The sequence below is a fragment of the Ricinus communis genome, chromosome 5 (genome assembly GCF_019578655.1).
Source record: "Ricinus communis isolate WT05 ecotype wild-type chromosome 5, ASM1957865v1, whole genome shotgun sequence".
Classification (NCBI taxonomy): domain Eukaryota; kingdom Viridiplantae; phylum Streptophyta; class Magnoliopsida; order Malpighiales; family Euphorbiaceae; genus Ricinus; species Ricinus communis.
In genome coordinates this window covers 7384849-7404724 of record NC_063260.1, presented here as the reverse complement: position 1 = coordinate 7404724, position 19876 = coordinate 7384849, and the positions used below count along the sequence as shown (strand labels likewise).

The following is a 19876-nucleotide window of genomic DNA, read 5'->3' as shown; positions in this document are numbered from 1 at the left end:
ATATTAATAAATTTAAGATCACAAATTAAATTAATAAAATAACATGAAATAAAAATACTAATTAGACAAAGGAGAAGTCAAGTAAATTATTAATATTAAATAGGTATCTGCGAATATAAAATCTAAATCTTGCCGAATTTGTCACGAATTTTAAAAATTAAATTTGGATCCACAAAAATTAATTGGCAAGATCTTTATTTCTTTGGAAAAAATTAAATTTTAAATTGGAATCTCAATTTTCAACAGTACCATTGAGGTAAAGCTAATTGAATTTTGATGTATTTCATTCTTTATTAGCAAAAATGGAAGACCACCAAAGCAAAATAAACTAACCCAAACAATTAAGTATATGATGGTCATATTACTTCAGGGCGGCTTGAAAGCTTTCGTAAATTTGACCTGGCCTAGTCGTCTTAAACACTCTTGACTGGTGAAGCTCTCCTTTTCACTTTTGCTTTCAAATGCTTAACTTAATGTTCTTTGTTTGCCGAGGAAGTTTACCTACAAAGGTGCCTTCTTGGTATTAACAGTAAAGTGAGTGCAAGTCTTGAGGGCTAAACAAATTAATTTTCCTAATCTTGGTGAGAAAATAGAGAAATCATCCACACCCTCCCTCTCTCTCTCTCTCTCTCTCTCTCTCTCTCTGTATATATTTGTAACATTTTAGAAAAGGAAATAGAAGTGATAGTCTTAATTTGGTACTCCAACAAATGGATTCTGCTATCTTTCTTTTCCTTTCTACCATGTTTCTTAGCATTAAGGGTCTTGAAGCCAACTGCCAAACTCTCAAGTGCGCTGATGCTGCTCCTGATATTCTTTTCCCTTTCCAAGAATCAAGCCAGCAGCAACCCCACTGCGGCCTCCCTGGTTTTGAACTTTCTTGCAGAGTTAACACAACCATGATTCACTTCCCCAATTATGGAAAATTGGTTGTGAAGTCCATCTCCTATGATATCAGGAAACTTGATCTTCTTGATCCCAAGAATTGTGTCCACGAAGTTTTTCTTAATCTCAACCTTTCAGTTACCCCATTTCAGTATTACTATACTGTCAAGAACTACACATATCTCAATTGCTCAACTCAGCTTTCCTCTTCTTTTGCAGAGATTCCATGCTTAAGTGGTTTTAAGCATCATGTTTACACTGTTGAATCTTCTTTACCTGTTATTCCTGTTTCTTGCATACCAATTAAAACTGTTGCTATTCCATTTTCATTTAGTCCTTATCTTGCTGATAACAGTTTTGGCCTTGGATTAACTTGGAGCTTGCCTCAATATGAAGATTCTGAAATTCCAGGTAATTTCCATTCGTAATCTTGTTTTCTTTCCATGTTTCATTCTTTTAGATACTGGTTTCCATATAATTCATTTATAATTGTTTTCAGTTTTAATAATTCATCGAATATTTTATAAGACTTACAAGCATAGAAACATCTCTCTGCCTTAACGTCTAAGAATAGAATTTTCTTAAAGTATACCATTATTGACAATGATCCAGAACTGGAAAAAAGATTAAATAAAAGAAGACTGAGAAACTTCCCGTTTTATTTTCTTTCTTTCTAGCTTATCAGAACTAGCAGAATTACTCAGCAAATTGGCTGATATTCAGTCTAATTTCTTGTGCAGATTCTTCAATCAAGAACTCAATTATAGGTGATGTTTCTGCCGAATTCTTGAAGGTCCTATTATGTATTTTGGCAGTGGCAATGCTGGTAATCATAAAGATGTATCAGGCAAAGACACTGGATGTACAGATTGAAAATGAGAATCTAAATGAGGTTTTAACGTACTGCAAAACTCAAGAAAACAGGCAATCATCAAGAAGTATGCAATCAGCAGAGGAGAGAAGAGTCTAATACTGTCATCAATTTCAAACAAATCCACTTTGTAGTTATCCATCACAAATAATAGCTTAGGTTTGCTATAATGTGTGTTTGACATGAACTCGTCTGCAGTTTTAATGTTGTATACAGCTAAAATTGAATGACGGAAAATTGGCATTAACTTGGGCTCTCACTGTTCCAACTCCTAACCTTACAAGTGATTAGCCTAGTAAATACAGCAGTACCAAGCCATTCTTCACATCTGATATGCTTATCCTTCCTTGGAAACCCAGTAACACTGCTACTCTTGATTTAGGAAAAAGGTTATAGAAGAAGGCCTATTGAAACTAACCATTGATGGATTTTCTCCCTTCTTAACATTATCTCCGTGTCTACTTTGAACAGTAACTTTTCAGTATTCTGAAAATCGCTAAACCTTGTACTTCTGTTATAGAAATGTGATTCCTGTGAGCAACTACTCCGTCATACAAAATACCATCCTCTTTTCCATGATCAATTTCTTTACATATGATTCCTGCTGTAAGAAGATTTTCTGTCAGGCTTTGCATGTATCAGATTGTTGTTTCACTCTCCATTTTGGCAGTGACCTGCCTGTCTATTGAGAAAGCATACATGATTTAGAAATGAAATGATGATGGTCATAACTCATAACTCATGACTCGTAGCACAGTTTTGAGAATGATTGACAGTCTATAATTTATGTAATGTCTTATATTGTTACCTCAAAAAATAGGCGTTGCAATATGTTTATGTAAATAGATTAATATGAAAGATTATACTTCAAATCCTGGAATCAAATTAGGAGTCAAAACAGATACCTCTTGACCCTTGAATTCATATAAAAGAAAATACAACTAAAAGTGACTATCCAATCAATGGAACAACCTGAGAATAAGCAAGCCAAAAACAATAAAGAATCAAATTTGTTTTCACATTCTTTTTCTCCTCCTTGCCCACAATCTGGCACTCTCAGCACTAGAAAATGCCAAAATGAATATGATGACTTGCTTATTGCCATCTAAATGGGGAAAAAATATTTAAGAAAGCTTTTAACAAATTGGTAAGGAACTAAACTTTTTTTTTTTCGCTAAGGAAATTATTAAATAAAGAATACATAAAATTTTATAAACAAAAGTGTCTATCAACAAGAACTTTTAAGATTTTTACATTTTTTCAGTAAAAGAAATTAATTAATTAATTGCAGGATTCTTTTATCACTTATTTTAGATTTTCCTTTATCCTATGGTGATAGCAACGTGCTGTTTCTATTCAAATATTTTAGAGAGAGAAAGAAGCTTAATCATATCCCATTATTATAGAAGAATAATACTTAGATTCGTAAAACAAGTCTTCTTTTTTTGGTTACAAAATAAGTCTTCTTTAAATGTGAGATATCAAGTTAATAGTTTAATGACTGAGTAATATTTGTTAATAAAAAAATCAAATATTTAAACTTCCATAGCTTTCTCTTTTGCAAAAATTTCTAAACATTTCTTCACATGAAAAAAAAGCAAGACAATATTGAATTGAAATATATTACATCATTTTCAACTAATTTCCAACAACCTGAAAATTGAAGTAGTTAGTTGCCAACCACAAAAGAATCCATTACTGAAAAGCCCATGGACCTCATCATCCGTTGTAGAATGAAAAAGAAGACACTGAACAAACAATCAACCAATAATGGAGGAAGTTTCTCATCCTACAACTACACACACTATCATTGGTGACTTGAACAAGGAAAAGCTCACCTCAAATTACTGCTTACTTCTTTTGGTTGATTTGATTGATCAGATCAACCAGTTTGTCAACTTATAATGCCTTACCCTCTACTTTGATTCATCATCATTATATTCTTGTCTTCTTGCATTTAGCTTTTCCTTCACTAATCACTCGTCGCCTCTCTCATTCTTTATTTGTTTAAGTTCTTGGAAACTAACTAAAATACATACCCAGAGTTTGCATTTAGTTTCTCAGTGCAACAATTATCAGAAAGATCCAAACTTTATATAATTCATGGCTTTCCATTCTCCATCTATTGTATTAATTTTTGTTCTTTTGACCTTTTCTATTACACCATTTTCACGTTCCATACCCTTTATAGTTCTTCATGGTAGTTATTTTCTTATCTCTTACTATTGATTTTTATTCCTTTAGTTTAAAGTTTGATGTTTGTTTAGTGATATGTTGCTGTTGTGGATGTTTTATTCTTCTTTTTCCTTTCTGGGTAATGTTAATTTAAGGGATTACTGTTCTTGAGAAGACATGATACCAGTTGATTGTTAAAGATTGTGAAGTGATTGTGTCAAATATTTATGCTTTTCTTTTTCCTCATGTGGTGTGGTTTGATGATTGTGTTGGAATAGTACTTGTTTTGATATTATAACAACTAATTTATACACGAATTTAAGTTGCTTGTGGATTAATCCAAGCAGTGAAATTAAGGTAATATTTTGATAAACTGCCTATGTAGCATCTCTTTTCCTTAAATTTAGTGTGTTATGCAAAGAATTCTCCAGTGAAATTTTATAGGTATCCTCTATAAGCTGCAGACTAGGATAAAGTTGCTTATAATTAGAATTACAGACTTGTATTGTAGTCCTTGTGTATCTTGTATCATATGGTTTATCCTTAATGTTCATCAAAAAATCATTAGAAGGCATCATTAATATACAAATTTTGTTGTTAAATTGTTTTGCTAAGGGAAAGGACAGTGTTATGAAATATAATTTCACATGAGAGAGGGTGCTCGTATAGAGAAGGGTGCAGCTTATGTATTAGTTGTGGCAGGATGAGATGAGTTACTTGTCCTTTTCTTTTTAAGGTGTACCCGGTTTCCTATATAGAGTTGAATCAGACATGAATTAAAAGTCATTATACGTATACAAATTTCTTGTTAAATGATATTGCCAAGGGAAAGGACAGTGTTATGGAGTATGATTCCACATGAGATAGGGCCCTTGCACGGAAAAGGGTGTGGCTTATGTTTAGATGTGGCAGGATAAGCCGAATTGGTTGTCCTTTTCCTTTTAAGGTGTAACCAGTTTTCTATATTTAGTTAAATCCGGCATGAATTAAAAGGCAATACTATAAAGAATTTGTTGCTAAATGAATTTTCAAGGGAAAAGACAGTATATGGAGTATAATTGCACATGAGAGAGGATCCTTATATAGAAAAAGGATGCAGCTTATGTATTAGTGTAGCATGCTAAGCAGAGTTAGTTGTCCTTTTCTTTGAAGAAAGTGTACCCCTTTTTCTATATTTGATACAATCATATATGAATTAATGGGAATTAGTTCTGTTGTCATTTGATTCTTCCTTTTATGCCAGGTATTGGAGATCAATGCAAGAATCGAGGAGTAAAAGAGTTCACTGATTTACTGACTAACTTTTCTGGTTCTCCAGGGTTTTGCCTGTATGTTAACTTAGTTTCTTAAGTTTGTTTCATTGAAGTATCCTACTGGTCTACATTTGTTATCTGCTACTTATGCATCAAACTATGTATTTGAATTATCATTAATTATCATTATTTTTCAAATATGGGGGCTGTGGGCCTGCATTGATCCTTTTCTTTTTTGCAGCGAAATTGGGGATGGAACGTGGGATTCCTGGTTTCTGCCTCTGGAAAAACAGGTAAAAATTATTAGAGTTACTTAGATGACATGTTCCAGTGTCTCATGTGATCTAAATGATGGCTCATGTTTGCAGACGGAAATTGTTTGTGACAAGGTGGGAAAGCTCTCTGGGTAATTTTAATTATCCATATTTTGTTCTTGAATTTTATGCTCCCATTAAGATGCTCACTATCATACCTACAGGTGAAGGAAATGAAAGAATTGAGCAATGGTTATAACATTGTTGGACTCTCACAGGTGATCTGTATTGATTTTATTATTTCCGCATGGCATAATTCTGCTCTGGAAACATGGTTCCTATCTCTGTTTTTATTTTGCTGGCACAATTATTGTATTTTGCCATTCCTGATTCATTTAGTTCAACAACCTTGTTCAGGTAAAGTACTAGTTCTTAGACATAATGATCATTATAATGCAATCCCAATGCCCTACAAGAAAGATAATCATTTTGCTGACTGCAGAATCCAACATAGGATCTCTTCATATAGTTATACTTTTCCTCAAGTTAAGTGATTTTTCCAATAGCACAATGGCTAAAATTGAATAGACTATCCCACATCTACTTTGCAGTAAATAATAATGATGTTTACCAGTAAACTTGTTTCCTAGTTAAGTCCCAAAAGTTGAAGTCGGTTCTACTTTTTCTTCTTTCATGCTATTCAGTTATATATGATATTTTAAGCTTCAAATGTATGATTTCAGCCTTTTCTCTTCCTGTTAGCCCAACCTCTCTGTTTTGTTTTCTGGCAAGGTTTCTGGGTTCCTAGAAGATGGTTTTCTCTTATCCTTTCCCCTCTATGCTTCAACAGAATCACTCTTCATGGTTTAACCTTTTTCATTCTCCTGTTAATTGCTCTCTCTCATATGAGTTGTTTGCCATGTGATTGGAAGGATATGCCATTGCAGTAGTCCATAAATAAAATCAGGAAGGATGTCACTCTAATCTGCATTATGTCTGATGCAGTAGACCTTTTTGTTGGCTATCTGAAAACCAGTTTCCTGTTTCTAAAATTGACACCTAAGCAAATCTCTTTTAGTTCGTAAATTTTTTATTTTCTCCTGTTTTTGTGTAACAGGGGAACTTAATTGGTCGAGGTGTGCTAGAGTTTTGCGAGGGCGCACCTCCTGTAAGAACCAGCTCTTTATTAACTTTCTTTTATTACAGTGTCGATTCTCTTTTGTATCAAGTTGCTAAATCCTTTGATGGATTCTTCATTTTGTTGCATTTCCACACTTTTTAGTCATAAGATTTTGAACATTTCCTGTAACCTTATACTCTCATTTAACAAGGACCATCAGTAATTTGTTTTTTCAATATCAAAACAGGTAAAGAACTTTATTTCTTTAGGGGGACCTCATGCTGGTACTGCTTCTGTGCCTCTTTGTGGTGTAAGTACTACCTATTGCAATTCTTCCAGTTATGCTTCATCTTGACAATCTCTGATTTAGTCTAAAAAATGGGAAAACTATTATTAAGCCCCTGAAATTTTTCAGTTTTATTTTATTGAGCTCTTGTATTTTTATTTTATTCTATTAAGTCTTTCTATTTATATTTTGCTTGGATTAGGGATTTTTTACGCATGCTTCATGAGGTTTTTATTTGTTCTATTGAGCTCTTATATTCTTTTTGGCTTTGATTAATGACCCAATGTCATTAACTAAAGCAAAATTCAAAATACAAAGACTCAATAAAACAAAATAGAAATTAAGAGACTAAATAAAATAAAAATGAAAAATTTAGGGGCTTTAATAGTGCATTTTAAATGCAAAGGCCTACGCAGGGATTAGTAGAATATCATGAACTAGACATTTTCCTTTCCTCTTATAACCACTAAGAATGGCCCAAAAAGTTCTTCAAATTTATAATTCTACTACGGAGAATACTATAAATAAAAGGCGAAATTTTTTGTAAATTTAATGACTACATGTTCCGCAAAATATTTTATCATTCGTTTGAAGTTCTGATTGAATCTTTTGAAACTGGTTTCCTTTTGCAGTCTGGTATTTTTTGCATAATTGCAGATAACCTAATTAAGGGAGAGATCTATAGTGACTTTATCCAGGTATGCCTTTATCTTTAATCTTTCTTCAATTTGGCAGCACCATAATGATCATATATTTTCAAAATTATGATTAGTGATGCCACGTATTTCATTTTAATGTTTCTAACAAGGCTTAGCAATTGAATATTGGCATGTGAAATTGCAGGATCACTTGGCTCCCGCTGGCTATCTTAAACTCCCTAATGTGAGTGGTATATGCTACTAGAACAAACATGTTATAATTAGGTTCTGTTCTACTGCATAATCCTTCTTGTTCAATAACCATCACAATCTTTCATTCTTGAAGTAAATCATTAGAAAGTTTCCTTAAGTAGATTTCCTATTACAAAAACTTTAGACTTTAATAGCTAACTAAAGGTTGGCATTTTCTTTTGATGAAAATCCTTTTCCGATTATTAGGATATCCCTCATTACTTGGACAAATGTAAGTTCCTTCCAAAGCTCAACAATGAAATTCCTGATGAGAGGAACTCAACTTATAAGGAAAGATTCACAAGCTTGGAGAATTTGGTCCTTATTATGGTGAGAAAGATAATTCCTATTTTCTTGTTATAATACTACTCACTTGACATTTAGTTTTCCGTTTCGCTTTGAGTTGCACTGATCTTTGCTTGCTGCATGTCATTCATAGTCCGAGGATGACAACGTTTTGATACCTAAAGAAACGTCTTGGTTCGGTTATTATCCAGATGGGTCCTTCAAGACAATTTTGCCTGTACAACAGGTATGATTCTCGTTTTGAAACAGATTGCTGAATCCAGATTTCTATATTTGCATAGAACTTGCTCTTTTTTTATTATATGTTGTTGTGCTTAGCAGCCTAAACTTTCCTTTAACTTAGAAAGTCAGAGGTGTAATGTCTTTCTTCCTGATTAGGAATAGTTGCTAAATAAATCAGTAACCGGATCTTTTCCTTCATTTCAAATTTTTTTTTTTTATTTAATGGTGCAGACGAAGCTTTATGTTGAGGACTGGATTGGTCTGAAAACCTTAGATGAAGCTGGAAGGGTTCATTTTGTAAATGTATCAGGAGGCCATCTAGGGATCTCAAGAAGTGATATGGAAAAGCATGTTGTGCCTTTCTTGGTGGATAGCAAAGCTAGGCTGCATGCACTTCCTCGCAAAATAGTACCAAAGCACCAGAAAGAACAAGTTGCGGATAGATTAAGTGACACAACATCATCTAAAACTGAAAGGATATCAGACGGATCTTCGTCTTTTCAATGGCCACTCTCAGTAAAAGGTTTTCTCAGGGAACTTGTTGGGTTGAGAGGAGAATGATTCAGACTAACATGTGAATTGGAATGGGAACACTTTGAATGGGAATTAATGTGCATTTATAGTGAAACCCCATATTCTTCATTTTGCCCTTTGATAAGGATGAAACCGTATGGCTGCCACGCATTGTTATAGAAATCTATATAAATATAATACAAACACAATATGTTTCTAAATCTAAAGTAAACAAAATTTCTTGGATATAGTCAGGTTTCTAACTGTCTCTTCCTCCCTGTCTCTCTCAGTTTTTTTCAAATTTCTTTTTCAATTTTGATGATTAGTCACGGAAGCAGTCGGCATTGATGAGTATTGGAGTTGCATATCTACTGTTCTCTTTTGTACACAAATGTTAGGCAAACATGACTGCAATTGCAAAAACAAAACGAACAGGTTCTTCAACCTGGTCCAGTACTCATGGTTATCGAACCTATTAGGAGAAAAGGACACAGTATTGATATTGCAAGCTCTGACATATTCTTCAATATATTCATAAAGTTAAAAATAAAATAAAATAAAGGAAACTTGGACTTCATCAAATAAGTGATTAGCCACTCAACTGACGTTTATCGAACAAAGAAACATAACAGTAGCCCATCATTGAGTTGTCTAACGTCCAGTTTTCAAGCTGCAACATCCACTTTCTAACTCCTAACTGATGGCAAATCCAGTACGCTCTGAAATATAGCCAACTTATAAAAATGTGAGTTTCATTAGATGGACCATCATGGTCGTTTCTCTTACACCTTAACTCAGGACAGACAACTCAATTTACAAAGGGTTATGGAATCCAAGTTCGGGCAATGCTCAAACTTATTCATTACTTATATACTGAAATGAAAATTTGAAGGAAAAGCTTGTTAAACCACTTATGTGCAATATCTGTAGCCTCTCAGTACACATGGATGTCTACACTAATACCACCCAAGTGATTGGCCCTGATTGAGTAACTGTCCTCTGTACTTGATTGCTTTCCCAAAATCTTCTGGTTAGTCTGGCATCTGAACCACAGACAGGAGATTCTCGCCAGAGCTGCCTGACCAGCAACTCGAACACGATAAACCACACTTAAATCAGCCCATATTTCTCTTCCCACGGCATCTGATCCACGACTTGTGTCATACCCATGAAGATCTGCTTCTGTAACAACAACTACGGATCCATCATCAAAAGCCACAATATCTGATGAAGGTTCTATCTTTGGGGTTCTCAAGACAAGATCACTTCTGTTAATGCGAGCACAACTTTTCACCATTAGATTATAGTATTCCTGAACAGCCTGCAATCACAACTAATAGTTAGCATCATTCAATAATTAGATATGCAGCTGTCACTGCCATAAGTAACAAACATGATTATAAACAATTGTTTGGTAAAAAAAAAGACATGGTGATAAACATGCCGCAAGAACAGAAAACTCTCAAAAGTCCTATTATCTGTTGATTATCTACATCTAAAGGATTTGGCAAAAGAACATGGCAAAAGGGTGACAAATCGTCTAGGTCCAGCTCAGCAAAAGAATTCCTAAAATCCCCAATATTGCAGAAAATGACAACACAGGGGTTAACCTCAAAAACAATCCACGCCTAGCTGGGTCGGTAAGGGCTCTTGTCCTTGGAGGTAGAGGTCTTGAGTTCGAGACCCCCTTCCACCTCTAGTGGGGTTAATTCCCCATAAGAGTGAAAAACTAGGAAAAAGTGTGGGATCCATAGCAGCCCACCCAAAAATCCCCATTCCCTCTAACAACTAAAAACTAACATATACTAATCATATCTCTGGTTAAAAAAAAAAAACTCAAAAAAAAGTACCTGCCACTGAGCAGATGCTAGAAGGACCCTTGGCCTGATTGATCTGACATATCCATATGCAGCATCTGGGGTCATATGCCTATGTTGCACCTGCATACAGGGAAAGGAAAAATTATATAGAAATTGGATTGCCAGAAACTAAAACAACGTTAAGTTCATTTAAACACTGACGAGGTAGCATATAACAATGGTGGTGCTGCGGCCCCGGCCAGCCTTACAATGAACATAAGTCGTCCATCCTTGCAACACATTCTCTACATGCAAAGAAAGTACCGAAAATGAGTACAGGTAGAATAGCGTTTTTGACTCCATATAAATATTTACAGGCTTGCTAAAAATAAAAATTTCTTGTGTTTACTACAAATAAACAACACTTGGAGAACTTACCATGAATGAAATCCACTGCTAGACAAATATCACTCAAGGATGGAGCAAAGCAATAGTCTCTTGTAGGGATGACCAAATGATCAATGCCATGCGCCTATCAAAATTAATAACAGTGTCAAAAATGAATGAAACAGCATAGAATTCAAGGACTGTGACCAATGATATTCTAGGGTGCCAAGCAAAAAAGGTAAATAGTAATTTACGGATGACTTTTTCAAGTAACTTCTACTAGACTCATGAAAAGAGTTCACAACACCACATAACCCACCCCAACCCACCAAAAAAGTACTTTTCTCTTGTGTATCAGTACTCACCTGATATAGAGATGTTGAGACCAAGGTTTCATATGGTTCATTCAATGTGATCACTCCATTAACACCAAGCTCCTTTAGGCGTGGAACATCCGTAGGGAATGGAACAGCGCCTAACAAAATAAACTGCAAAGAATTAAGAAAAAGTATGAAGATTAGCTGCCATGCTATCAAGGGTAATCAGGAAAAATTCATTAAGCAGAAGCTCAATATACTTCAAAAAGTTCAGATGATTCCTATAATCTTGAACCTAAAGCTACAAGCATTATGATACGGTAACCTAATCATAGATACTTGAACATGTTCCTGATTGACAGAAAAACACAGAAAGAGGAATACAACTAGCTCATGAACAAAACTAGAAAGAACATTTTTCTTTACTCAGAAGAACTCTACACTAAACCTCAGCTCTAGAAAGCAAGGTCTCGATACAATTCAATGAATTTTAGGACTCGTGTGGCTCACCTCAACAATGTCAACATCCAAAAGCACTTCACAAGTATCAATAATATAAGATATTTTAACATAATAAAATGGAAGAGAGCCTACGGAAGTTCTAAAAGCACTTCACAAGTATCAGTAATATCGGAAAGAAAGGTATTAATGCACTCTTATTTCTGTCTTGACTACAAGAAACAGATAGAGAAAAAGAGAAACATACCAAAACATAATCAGAAGCAAAGTTAGTATTTCTAGACAAGAATTAGTACTACGCACATGATCATAAAATAAACAAAACCCAACTCGTAATTCATCTAGACATGGTAATTTATCAATAGATCATACGAAACTGCAAACAAAAATATACCTGATCAACTCTATCCCACCAACGAAACTCGGCCTGCATCTTGTTTCTAACAACATTATAAAGTAAAGTAGGGTAAAATAAAGCCCTCGCCCCTGCTCCAATCAAAACCCTCTTCGTATCCCACACAACATCACTACTGCTGCTTTCATTGACAATTGGCACACACGCTTTCTCCTCTTCCCCTCTCTCCACCTCACCACCACCCTTCAATTCCTCAATAATCATAATAAATAGTCAACCACGGAAACACAAAAAATCAAAACCCACCTCAATAAGCCTAAATTTAATAGTATATGAATTGAAAAAAGAAAAAAAAAAAAAAGCAAATCTTTCACATTACGGAAAATACATACACCCTAAATATATATATCTATCTAGACGGGAATGATAGACAAAGACAGGAACTTTCGTGACAAAGAATTGGATTTGAACAAACTGAATAGTGATTTCTAGGGGATATCACCATCCGATGATCGGAAGCAACCGGTGACCGGAGATCGGGTGATTTGTAATTGAAAGAATTTGTGGGAACTCTTAACCTAAGGTATTGTGATTGCCTGGATTCTACTCTTCTAAAATTTAGCACTTTTTTTTTTCAGAATGATGAAACAAACTCGAACAGAAAGAAAGAGAGAGAATTTGAGGGATAATGGGGATTGTGGAGAAAGGATAAAATGACGTGGCGGAGTTGAAAAGAAGAGGTCACAGTTAGATGAGTGGATGACACGTGGCAATTTAGTTTGATGTGGAATTTTAGGTGCGAGTTTTAGGAGTAGTTGGACAAAAAGACGTGGAGATAACCGACGTTTTTATGGGTGACGGTTGGATTAAATAGCCTTTTTAGCTTCATTTACTTTGATTTAATTTTCCTCTTTCCTTATATTTTTCTTTTTTATCAATTTAGAATTTTTCCTTGTTTTAATTTTTTTAAAATATTTCTTCAGAAAGATGTATGGAGGAAATAAACAGAGTTTTCCTTAGATGTATAATCTTTTCATTTTCAGAAAACTGTTTAATACAAAATAAAAAGAGAGAAAATATGTGATTGATGACCTCAAAGAAAAAGAAAGGAGGAACCACTAGAAGTAATCTTTAATAAGATGTTGACCATTAGGTTTAAATTATACAAAGTTGAGTTTAATTTTCTTTTTTGTGGATATGCAAGCATGTGGTTTTAGCAAAGCACCATGCATGTCAAACAGCTAAATTGTCCATATATATATATTCAATTCCGATGAATACTTTCTTTTTTCTGGTCAAATAATAAAAATACATACTTTCTCTTTTTAATTTGCATTATTAGCATATAAAGTAACTGCCCCCACATACAGTAACTCGGAATTCACAAGCACAGCACACAATTCTTGCGCCCCTTTACGTAGAAACAGGATTTCTGATCATGAAAATAGTCATTTCCGATAAAAAATACATTATCTTGACATGATTAAATAATAATAATAAATGACATTATCCTTTCTCAGACTCTTTTCTTACATATAGATGTCTCTATCATCCATCTCATCCCAACCATATGTCTAGCAACCAAGGAAGGTGGGTTCTTAAGCTTTTATTCAGAATCAGTCCACCCTCCAATGCCTTGTATTGCCAATGCAGCTAACTGGGCAGGGAAGCCATTAGCAAGAGATTAACGATATATTTGCCTCGTAATGCAACATATTAAGGGTTCAAACAAACTCTATCAGTCCCTTGCTTAAAGTCCCAAAATACCAAAAAGGAAAAAAAGAGAGGATATTATAGAATATACTCTGTATCAAACAGTGTAACCGCACGATCTTTCAGAACCAAGAAGGAACTATTGGTAGTAATGAAAGAAAATTGGGTGGCTAAAAAAGTTCCCCGTTCCCTGCATTATTATTATTACCCTGTTGTCTTATATGTGTACACCTTTCTCTATGTAACACTAGTGAGCGGAATAAGAAAATGCGTTACATATGCATAAGACGCAGCTTCTAATGGGGGACATAGAGATGACATCATGTAAAATCGGTTGTAGCATTCGCATGTGTAGTAGAAAAGATTTAGAGTGAATAATATTGCAAGGAAAAAGACTGGATGGAAGTCTTTCGGGATTAGGGAAACACTGTGATGAATGACCGAATGAATGAAGGTATCCCTGCCAGCCATTTGGAATCAAGGTTAGAGTTTGTTATACCCAGAATTCTAAAACACCCCCTAAATGAGTGCATAAAACGGTACAAATTTTGCATCTTGCTAAATTCTCACCGTAAGGGTTCTCTGAGTTGCTACCACAATTACTGAAACAGCAACACTGGAGAAAAATTGCTCTGACAATATTTGTCACATGAATGATACAAGTTCATTAGCATTTCATGTACTTTTCATTCAAAATAAAAGTGAAAAAATATGGTCTCTTACAAGGTGTGATCCTCGTTGTATATTCTTACAAGATGTGATCCTTGTATATTCTTACATGAACAAGGAAGAGAAAACAAAAGAAAAGGGACAAAAGATGACAGACACTTGAGGACATTTTGCTACGCACATCACATCCTGGAATATGAGTAGAAAATCCATTGAGGTCACAACAAAAAAAAAGGGTAGATACGGATTGCTGTTAATGCATTGTCTCGTAATTGATCTAATCATACCCAGGCTGAAACTGAGATAATCGATGCAATAAATAAAATAAAGTTCAACTTTACAAGCTGCAATGAAATCTGAAACAACAATATTACTGCATTTGGTAGGAACTTTCATGTATTCATTTCTAATGTGAAAACTGATTGACGATGGCTATATGGTATTCAATTGATGCATCCCTCAAAGAACCTCAACCAGCAAAGTAAGAAAATACACAGAATTCAACCTCTCCACAATAAGGATTTTGAATTCACACCAGAACTCAAACCTCAAGTGAGATCTGCAATGATGTGACAAATATAAACCTCACTCTGATCAAGCATCTTCAGCATCTATTTACAAAGAAGAGAATAAGACAATGAGATGCAGGTAATTTAAGTTCCCTACATGTCCTATTAAGAGTGATTCCTGATAGTTCCATCAATGGAATTCCAGAGGAAGCAGGGCCGGAGAGATTTAGATTTTTAGATCTTCCATCACAAGAAATTCGAATAAGATCTATTAATGGAAAAAGAAAACCCCTGCAGGGACAATAAAATTTCCCATATTACAAAGAGACGTGTAATTCAAGAAGAAGAGCTACTTAGAAGTGCTTTCAAATGAATGCACATGGTATGGCTATACCATCTGTTGAGGTGAAACTATGGTTAAATTATCAACTTAAAGAAGTCAAAGTAAAGCTGTCTTTTCTTTAATTATAAAAGGAAATTTAAAGTTTAACAATGAAAAATACAAATTGTGATATGAATTTATTATCAAGATGGAACAAGCTCCTAATCATTAAAAGCATCCTCTACAAATTCATATCAACTTGAAAAATTAAACCCCACAAAACTGATAAGGTATCACTTCTCATTGAATATATCATTCATTGATTGATTCATAGAACTGATTGAAAAAGTGAACAACCCAAGAACTCAGAAAGCAGAAAACCAAGTAAAAATTGATATGTGCAAATATAGAAGAGTAAGATTCTTTCCTGCTATTTAGAGGATATACATCTTACTAAATGATGTCTGTGAAATAACATAAAAATGAAAGGTATAACATACTCGAATCCTATCAAAAACTCTTTCTCTCTAAATTGCAGACCGCTGTATTTGTTTGAACAACTTTGGGCTTCATGAATGAAATGAATAGTTCACTAACATTGTTTCATATTTTCTCACCATTTTAATAAAATCAAAGCTGATTTGACAGTTATCCATAGGACATCAATGGTTTAATGTACCTTGAGTCCCAGCATTCATGAGCTCTTGCTCTCAATAACAGATTCACAATTTCATCATCCTTGTAACTAGACAGCAATGATACAAGCTGCAAACAGAACCCCTTCACCGTGTCCCTAGCACAGTCAGATTCTGTGGAATCAATGGAAAAAAAAAAAAAAAAAGACACCCTTAATCCTCTGCATAATGGCTAATGTTCATCCATAAAAACAAAATCAGCTCCAACTTAGTCAAAATATAAAAGATAGAAAGCCATTTATATATTTTCATGCGATTGAGTAGGATACAATATATTTTAACAAGCAAAAGTACAAAAAGGTCCAGACAAGATTTCTTCTCCCAAGTTATTGCAAGCTAGCATGGGTGGGAGAAGCCAACATATCTATGTTGTTTGTTTAAGCCAGATTACTTAAATTTCATGAACTTTGAAATTTCTTGCACTTTTAGCCAAGCCTTACGTTTAACATAACAAACCATGAACTTGAATGAGTAATACAATTATGGCCAACAATGAGCTATGGAGCAGCATTCCCTTCATTTCTAGCATATTGAAGCTTATGTTCACCATTCACCTGTAATTCGAAAACTTTGTGTTTGAAAACTACCTTCTGGAAAATATGTGATCCCAGCATTGCATACCCTTAATGGATATTCACACTGAAGTCCAAGTAACAGAGAGCTTCAGAAACTCCAAAGGGAGCAAGAGTATGCCTGTTTCTACAACAAATACTACTGCACTGTAGCCTCAATGAAAACAATAACTTATTAGATGGCCATTAATTGAGGTCATATTGTCTCTATACTTTCACATATTATGGATGCCATATGATACATAGTAGTATAATTCCTACAAACTTTACATGCCAACTAAAAGGAAGGGGAGAAAGGGCAGTAAGAGTGAGTCACTAGACAATCATTTAGAATCTGATACAAATGTATACCTGCTGGCAGAGAACAGTGAGAACAACAACTGGCCCCACAGCATACTCCTTTTCTTTTACAATCAAGCTTATTGCGTGCTTCTGATTGAGTAAAAGAACTAGTAACAACTGCCAAACTTCCCAGATCCCACATTTTGAATTCGAGTGATTATCTTATATGTTTCTTCAAATTAGGAAATTACTGACTATGTAGCTAAGATCCTGCCCAGAAAATATAATCCGAGAGTCTTCACTGGAAATCAGTTCATCTTCTCCTCAGCATTACCTTCCAATGCTAGCTAATTCTGTCACTAGGTCTGTGACTCCAAATTTCTTCATGTATTCAACTACTTTATCAACATAAGGGTGTTTTAGATGTATTCTCTTTTCAATCAGTGACCTTGCAAGTTTAGCAGCTTCCAATGAGTAGCCTTGTTGACAAAGCCCAACTAAAAGAACAGAATAGGTATCAGAATCAATGGTGGACAAAGATCCTATCTTTTCAATTTCATCATGTAAGCAATACCCATCAAGCACCCGGTTCACAAAACAAAGCTCCTTAATCATTAGACTACATGCCAAGCCATCAGGTTTAACTCCACTAACTACAGCCCTCCTAAACAGCTTCTCGGCCTCCTCAACTTTCTTAATCCTTATCAAACACACAACAATAGGACTATAGCAATCACAAGATGAAACACTACCTCCAGCAACAACTCTATCAATCAACTTATAGGCTTCCTCTAGATGCCCATCCATACAAAGCCGTTTGAGCAAAGTACTAACTGTGACACGATTAGGAGCACAACCACAAGCCTCCATTCTATCCAAAACTGCAAATGCGTCCATTGTCCTACCCTTCTCACATAAACCCTGAATCACAGAGGTATACGTAAGAACATTTGGATTACAATCTCCACCCTCCTTCTCCATCCCCCCTAACAACTCCAGTGCCCTCTCCACACTACCAAATCTACAAATTCCATCAACAAGCGTTGAATATACCACCACATTAGGCACACAACCATGTGCTCTCATTTCCTTAACCAGCCTACAAGCCTCCTCCAGTCTGCCTATATCACAAAATCCTTTTATTATTGATACATACGTAACCATATCAGGATAAAGATCATTGAAGCTCATCTCTCCCATCAATTTTTGAGCCATGTCCATATCACCTTTATCGCAAAACAACCTAATAACAATAGTATAAGCTTTAGTATCCGCATGTATATCAAATTCCTGCATTTTCCTCAACACCAAAAAGGCCTCGTTAGCAAGCGTGCCCTCTTTACACAAATTCAAAACTACCTTAAACGTCTTGAGATTAACCACACACTTCTCCGCTCTATAAAACTCAAATAAATCAAGAACAGCTTGCGGGTTTTGCTTAATATTAAACAATTTACAAGCTTTACTATATAAAAAAGAACTATGCCTGTAATTTGACTGGTAACCAGCCCAGACAAAAAACCTAAGACCAATCTGAGAGTTATTAAGGGAGCATTTATGTAAAACCTCGGTGACACATCTGGTATCCAATTTAGGTTTGATTGAATTCAAGGATTTTTCAACATTGTTAGGATTATTTTGCAAGTGTGTATAAAGCTTATCTGCTAGTGAAGTAGTGAAGTGTAAAGTTGAGATTTTTGAGGTTTTAGGCGTGATTGAGAGAGAAAGAAATCGAGGTAGTGAAGAGAATGACATTGATGTTGTGATTTCTGATATTTAGTTTGGCAAGACAAAAGAAAGAAGGATACAAAACTTAAAGCTAAAACCTGGATTACAGAAGAAGAGCGGGGGATATGGGCAATACTTGGAAATTAGGGATTTGGAGAAAGAAATCAGAGTCATATCCGAGTCAACAAATCATGAACTCGAACGAATCTGATACATAATCCGGCCGTACACATGTTCTAAACCTATAAATTGTTGAGGAAATTTTACAAAATACGGTCACTGAAAAAAAAAATATTTTACTGTAGCTTTTTTATTTTTTTTATGTTGTCAGTTTTTTAATATTATTTTAAATTTTTTGTTTCTATTTTACGGTTTACATCCATTTCTCTGATTTTTATGCACGATTTCCTCATTCCAAGCTCTACTTTTTTCATATTTGTAATTTTCTCTATTTTTTTATTTTTGGTGCATGAGTGATTTGATTTTATTTAAAAGTATTTTTTGTGACAATTTTTTTTAGTAATTGGTTTGTACTCGTTCAATTAAATTTCCAAGACCTAAAATGCTTTTCAAATCTTGAAAAATTGAAATTCTCAACTGCTAAAAACGGTATTTCAATTCATTGCAATGAAATGGGTAAGAAACATTGTACTAGTGCTTCAAATAAGGCATATGATAAAAGTTTTAAAGAGTATAGAAGATATTAAATATCCTCAAAAGAAAGACATTACTTTTTCTTTTTCTATTGATAAATCTCAAAAAAAAAATGTCTTCTAGGAAAAGATTTTCCTACTTCTCCTTTTATTATTCGTACAAGTTCGAAAAGAAATAAAATTGATGTTAGAAAAAAAGAAAAAAAAAAGTAGCTTTGAGGTAATTAAGAGTAGGACTATAAATGAGCCGAGTCATCTATAAGCTACTTAGAATTTAACCGAATAAAAATTTATTTATTAAATGAGATGAATTAAAATTATTGAAAGTTTCGCTTATTAGACTTGTAATTGTTTGTTTATAAATTCAAAAGCTAACTCATAGGTTAAAATATTAATAGTTGAATACTAAAATATAAAATCTATGGGCTTTTACTTATAATAGTTACAGATAAATTTGTTTAAGTTTTATTAAATATATGATAATTTTTATAATAAATATGTTAATTTTTAATAGATTGACCAATAATTTTCAATTTATTATTTTGACTTCTTCCATCACAAGAAATTCGAATAAGATCTATTAATGGAAAACAAAACCTCTACAGGGACAATAAAATTTCTCATATTACAAAGAGATGTGT

General features: G+C 34.2%; 4 protein-coding genes across 5 annotated transcripts; 2 read left to right on the top strand and 2 right to left on the bottom strand.

The window, feature by feature from the left end:
- The first annotated feature begins 473 nt into the window (after positions 1-473).
- On the top strand, positions 474-2003 carry LOC8286617 (putative RING-H2 finger protein ATL21A). The gene is made up of 2 exons (XM_002531423.4): positions 474-1296; positions 1626-2003. The coding sequence occupies exons 1-2, from the start codon at positions 711-713 to the stop codon at positions 1853-1855; spliced, it is 816 nt and encodes a 271-aa protein (XP_002531469.1). The 5' UTR covers positions 474-710; the 3' UTR covers positions 1856-2003.
- Positions 2004-3429: 1426 nt separating this feature from the next.
- On the top strand, positions 3430-9021 carry LOC8286616 (palmitoyl-protein thioesterase 1). Its single transcript, XM_002531422.4, has 12 exons — positions 3430-3956; positions 5175-5259; positions 5426-5477; positions 5553-5573; positions 5663-5716; positions 6556-6606; positions 6806-6868; positions 7477-7542; positions 7688-7726; positions 7942-8064; positions 8174-8266; positions 8494-9021. Exons 1-12 carry the CDS (start codon positions 3860-3862, stop codon positions 8821-8823), a joined length of 1074 nt encoding a protein of 357 aa, XP_002531468.2. The 5' UTR covers positions 3430-3859; the 3' UTR covers positions 8824-9021.
- A 311-nt stretch (positions 9022-9332) lies between these two features.
- LOC8286615 (phosphatidylglycerophosphate phosphatase PTPMT1) lies at positions 9333-12794 on the bottom strand. The gene is made up of 6 exons (XM_002531421.4): positions 12132-12794; positions 11327-11449; positions 11013-11106; positions 10797-10879; positions 10626-10715; positions 9333-10096 (listed from the first exon to the last, which is right to left on the bottom strand). The coding sequence occupies exons 1-6, from the start codon at positions 12354-12356 to the stop codon at positions 9710-9712; spliced, it is 1002 nt and encodes a 333-aa protein (XP_002531467.1). The 5' UTR covers positions 12357-12794; the 3' UTR covers positions 9333-9709.
- Positions 12795-14886: 2092 nt separating this feature from the next.
- On the bottom strand, positions 14887-19312 carry LOC8286614 (pentatricopeptide repeat-containing protein At5g47360). 2 transcript variants are annotated; one of them, XM_048374837.1, is made up of 3 exons: positions 16924-19312; positions 15985-16114; positions 14887-15274 (listed from the first exon to the last, which is right to left on the bottom strand). In XM_048374837.1, the coding sequence occupies exon 1, from the start codon at positions 18607-18609 to the stop codon at positions 17185-17187; it is 1425 nt and encodes a 474-aa protein (XP_048230794.1). In that variant the 5' UTR covers positions 18610-19312; the 3' UTR covers positions 14887-15274; positions 15985-16114; positions 16924-17184. The 2 variants fall into 2 exon arrangements, with proteins under 2 accessions (XP_048230794.1, XP_048230793.1); XM_048374836.1 differs by lacking the exon at positions 14887-15274 and having other exon boundaries at positions 15681-16114.
- Positions 19313-19876: the final 564 nt, after the last annotated feature.

Excerpts from the sequence above, each read along its gene's own strand:
- LOC8286616 (XM_002531422.4), top strand. The coding sequence starts at position 3,860 with ATGGCTTTCCATTCTCCATCTATTGTATTAATTTTTGTTCTTTTGACC. Across the intron at positions 5,260-5,425 it reads GGTTCTCCAGGGTTTTGCCT|CGAAATTGGGGATGGAACGT; the intron begins GTATGTTAACTT and ends TCTTTTTTGCAG. Across the intron at positions 5,574-5,662 it reads CGGAAATTGTTTGTGACAAG|GTGAAGGAAATGAAAGAATT; the intron begins GTGGGAAAGCTC and ends TCATACCTACAG.
- LOC8286615 (XM_002531421.4), bottom strand. The coding sequence starts at position 12,356 with ATGATTATTGAGGAATTGAAGGGTGGTGGTGAGGTGGAGAGAGGGGAA. Across the intron at positions 11,450-12,131 it reads GGTGGGATAGAGTTGATCAG|TTTATTTTGTTAGGCGCTGT; the intron begins GTATATTTTTGT and ends AATTCTTTGCAG. Across the intron at positions 10,880-11,012 it reads AGCAGTGGATTTCATTCATG|AGAATGTGTTGCAAGGATGG; the intron begins GTAAGTTCTCCA and ends CTTTGCATGTAG.
- LOC8286614 (XM_048374837.1), bottom strand. The coding sequence starts at position 18,609 with ATGTCATTCTCTTCACTACCTCGATTTCTTTCTCTCTCAATCACGCCT.
- LOC8286617 (XM_002531423.4), top strand. The coding sequence starts at position 711 with ATGGATTCTGCTATCTTTCTTTTCCTTTCTACCATGTTTCTTAGCATT. Across the intron at positions 1,297-1,625 it reads TGAAGATTCTGAAATTCCAG|ATTCTTCAATCAAGAACTCA; the intron begins GTAATTTCCATT and ends TTTCTTGTGCAG.